General features: G+C 31.8%; 1 protein-coding gene across 1 annotated transcript; it reads right to left on the bottom strand.

Annotated features, from left to right (window-relative positions):
• Positions 1–928: 928 nt before the first annotated feature.
• On the bottom strand, positions 929–2,271 carry LOC108780529 (putative nuclease HARBI1). The gene is made up of 3 exons (XM_018548284.1): positions 2,167–2,271; positions 1,975–2,079; positions 929–1,864 (listed from the first exon to the last, which is right to left on the bottom strand). The coding sequence occupies exons 1-3, from the start codon at positions 2,269–2,271 to the stop codon at positions 929–931; spliced, it is 1,146 nt and encodes a 381-aa protein (XP_018403786.1).
• Positions 2,272–3,723: the final 1,452 nt, after the last annotated feature.

Below are 3,723 nucleotides of genomic sequence, written 5' to 3'. Positions count from 1 at the left end.
CATTAGTTTCATAAGAAAGCATAATTCCACACACAGGTTCTTATTTGTGATAAATTTTTTTAAATAAAAAATTTATTCATCATAGTGACATAAAATCAATATAATTATAAACGTTTCGGTCAATAATATGACCATCTTCAGTATAAATATAACATTAACAAAATAAAAAAGTTACATAATTCAATTATTCGCTTACATAAATAACAATGCGATAAATTTTTCTTGTTTCGATCTTCATAATTGTCGTTAGCACTCAAAATACATTAGTTTGTGTTATCTTGATAAGCATTCGTCAGAATTATAAAATTTTGGACTTTTTATAATTCTGACGAATGCTTATCAAGATAACACAAACTAACGTATTTTGAGTGCTAACGACAATTATGAAGATCGAAACAAGAAAAATTTATCGCATTGTTATTTATGTAAGCGAATAATTGAATTATGTAAGTTTTTTATTTTGTTAATGTTATATTTATACTGAAGATGGTCATATTATTGACCGAAACGTTTATAATTATATTGATTTTATGTCACTATGATGAATAAATTTTTTATTTAAAAAAATTTATCACAAATAAGAACCTGTGTGTGGAATTATGCTTTCTTATGAAACTAATGTTTTTGAATAGTACCACATTTTAAAAGAGTTTTATATATTTTAATTATATAGGTTCTGTTTTCGTATTTGTTATGTATATGTATCATTAAAGTTGAAATATGATAATATATTTTATATGTAATGCAAAGAGAATCTCACAGAAATGTCAATTATTATTTTTTGAAATAAATATACTCAATTAAAAATAAAAAAAGAGTCAAACTTACATAAACATTTTTATTTATAATTACATTTAAAAAATTACAATTTAAACTGTCACAATTTACGAGTTTGCCGTCGGTTTCTAATAAACGTAGTTTATTATATTTATCTACCGGGATACAAAAAATCCACTATTTCATTTCGCTTGTCAGCTGCACCGTTGGATGTAATCAAAACGTTTTCTCTATTTGCCTGTTCGTCATTTTGTTGATTTTCTTCTTCATAATCATCGAATTCATATGTATCATTATGTGTAATACAAATATTATGCAAAATACAGCATGTAATAACTACAGTTTGCATCTCGTTCACAAGAAACATATTTAAAAATTGCAGTCTGCGGAATCTCCCTTTTAAAAGACCATATGCTTGTTCAATAACAATTCTTTTGGAACTTAGTTTTGTATTGTAGTTGATCTGCCTTCGACTTAAATGTCCATTATCACGAAATGGAGTCATTAAGTATGAATGCAACGGATATGCGGAATCTCCTAGTAGGTGCGTTCCTTCGGGTAATCTTAGATTATCTTCTACAAGACCACAACCTATTGGACTCTCTCGCCATACCCTAGCATCATGTGATGAACCAGGCCATCCAACAAATACATCGATGAATTTACATTCGGCATCACAGATACTTTGTAAAATTATGGAATGAAATCCTTTTCTATTGTAATAACTGGCTGAATCTTCTATCGGTGCAGGTATTGGAATATGCGTACCGTCAACTGCACCGACAACATTCGGGAAACTATGTCCTACCCTCAAAGTTGTAAATTTCTGTTTGATATACCTGAATTCTGCTTCTGATGGCCAGTGCAGATATTCATTTGCAAGATTGAGTAAACATTTGCACATATCCAAAAAATGTCTATGTGCATTGCTTCGAGTGATGTCGAAGCGATCACCTATCCCACGAAATGATTCTTGATTTGCCAAAGTCCATAATGTCAATAGCAGTGATTTCTCAATGGATATACCATGACTACCAAATCGAACTTTCCTTACTTTATAATAAGGTAATATATTGTGTCTCACAATCTAAAAATATATATAATACACCGAATGTATAAAATAAAAACTATTTCGATTAATAAAAATATTGCTAACAATATTTGATTCGCATCTAATTTTGTATTATAGTAAAATACCTCGAAAGATGTCCGAGAGAGTCGAAAATGACTTTTGAAAATGTCGGGAGCCATTCTAGCAATAACTTGCATATAATGCTTCATCTTTACGATCTGCCTCCTCTCCTATAAATATATTTTTCATATTATTATATTTATATTTAATATGATAAAATAAAAACAATAAAATTGTGTATGAATTGCATACTTAACCTCTTCATCTGAACTGTCAGAATTACTAGAATCACTATCCATATCGACTAAATCTTCAATTACAATCGGTAAAACGTTACGTAGAGTATCAATTATGGTATCCATTTGACTGGTACTGTACGATCTTTCTTTAAATTAAAAAAATTGCGCGTTTTGAGAACATGAGCGCAGAATACCGTTCTCTTAAATCAGATGCGCAGCCAGCAGATCCGATGCGCAGTGGATGCCAAATCTGATGCCTAAAAGAACGCACCCAAGGTCGTAGCACGAAGTAATGGGCCTTCTACAATAAGCCATAAGTCATAAATCGGAAGTAAGAAACTAAAAATTGACGACTGTGATTGGTCCATTTCTAGCTTATGACTTATGATTTGTGACTTACGGCTTATTGTAGAAGGCCCATAAGAGAGAAGGAGATCGAACTCTGCGAAACGTAAAGGTTGATTTATACTGGCCGTAAACTGTAACTTATGCCGTAATCTGTAAAAATTGATCAATCACAGTCGAATGAGAGGGGAATAATCGATTATAATTGGTCAATTTTTACAGATTACAGCATAAGTTAACAGATTACGGCTAGTATAATCCAACCCTAAATGGTCCTAGTCCGTGACCCCTAATTGGGAGGGAGTCCGCTGAAAGGAATGGATTCTTATGGTTGGGCGCCATTTGCAACTAACCTTACCCGAACAGTCCAACCTGATCCATTGCTTGCAATGCTTACATTATACGGAGAGGTCACGAAGTAAGAGACCGTGGGAGAAGTTAAGAGTTCCAAAAAATTAAAAAAGATGAAGATTTATAACTAACAAGACAGCATTTAAAAATAGTCTCTTTTCTTTCCTATCGCATCATCTTTTTCACCTTTGGTGATACATCCTCGTATCCAACATGACATATTGAATATTCTATAATATAAATATTAATACTAAATTTTTAATTTATAACTCTTAAATTACTCTTCCCACTTATAACTTTTTCTTGATGATTTTGGTTACTCACACTAGAGAACCTCTAGTAGAGAGAATCGTCAACTTGGTCACGTGACCAATTACGTGATTGGCTGGAGGAAATGAGCAGATTTGGGCATCTCGACCATGGTGGAAGTATACATGGTGTGCTCAGTTGGTTTAGTGTCTCTCTCGAAAATCGTTTGTCTCGCTTGCTTTCTGGCTTCGAAGAGCTGAAAGGGTACCAACCTTAAAAAAGTTCCTAGAATCTCGGGAGAAAAGTCTGTTATGTTGCCTAATTCTCGTTATACTCGACAAAATGCTCGTGGAAATTCAAAATCGAGGAAACGAAAAATATTTAAGAATTTAATTATGACACATAAATTAATAAAATTGTTTAGTTTTAATTGTAGCGCTTTAAGTATTATCAAAAAAATGTGTTATTAAAAGTTTGGTTAGAACTGTTTACCAAAAAGAAAATTTCAACACATAATTTGAAGAAGTAATGCTTTGAAAGGAAAACTTAAGCAAACAGCTCTTAAGAGGCATGCTTTAAATAATTGTATTTATATTCGATATTGCTAAGCAATATCTAGTCACAATGTGA

Source organism: Cyphomyrmex costatus, unplaced genomic scaffold (assembly GCF_001594065.2).
Source record: "Cyphomyrmex costatus isolate MS0001 unplaced genomic scaffold, Ccosl1.0 scaffold709, whole genome shotgun sequence".
NCBI classification, from domain to species: Eukaryota; Metazoa; Arthropoda; class Insecta; order Hymenoptera; family Formicidae; genus Cyphomyrmex; species Cyphomyrmex costatus.
The sequence above is the reverse complement of the archived record's forward strand: the minus strand, read 5'-3'. Positions and strand labels throughout refer to the sequence as shown.

Coding starts and splice junctions, on each gene's coding strand:
- LOC108780529 (XM_018548284.1), bottom strand. CDS start 2,271: ATGGATACCATAATTGATACTCTACGTAACGTTTTACCGATTGTAATT. Junction 2,080..2,166: donor CTGACAGTTCAGATGAAGAG/GTTAAGTATGCA, acceptor ATATATTTATAG/GAGAGGAGGCAGATCGTAAA. Junction 1,865..1,974: donor TCTCTCGGACATCTTTCGAG/GTATTTTACTAT, acceptor ATATATTTTTAG/ATTGTGAGACACAATATATT.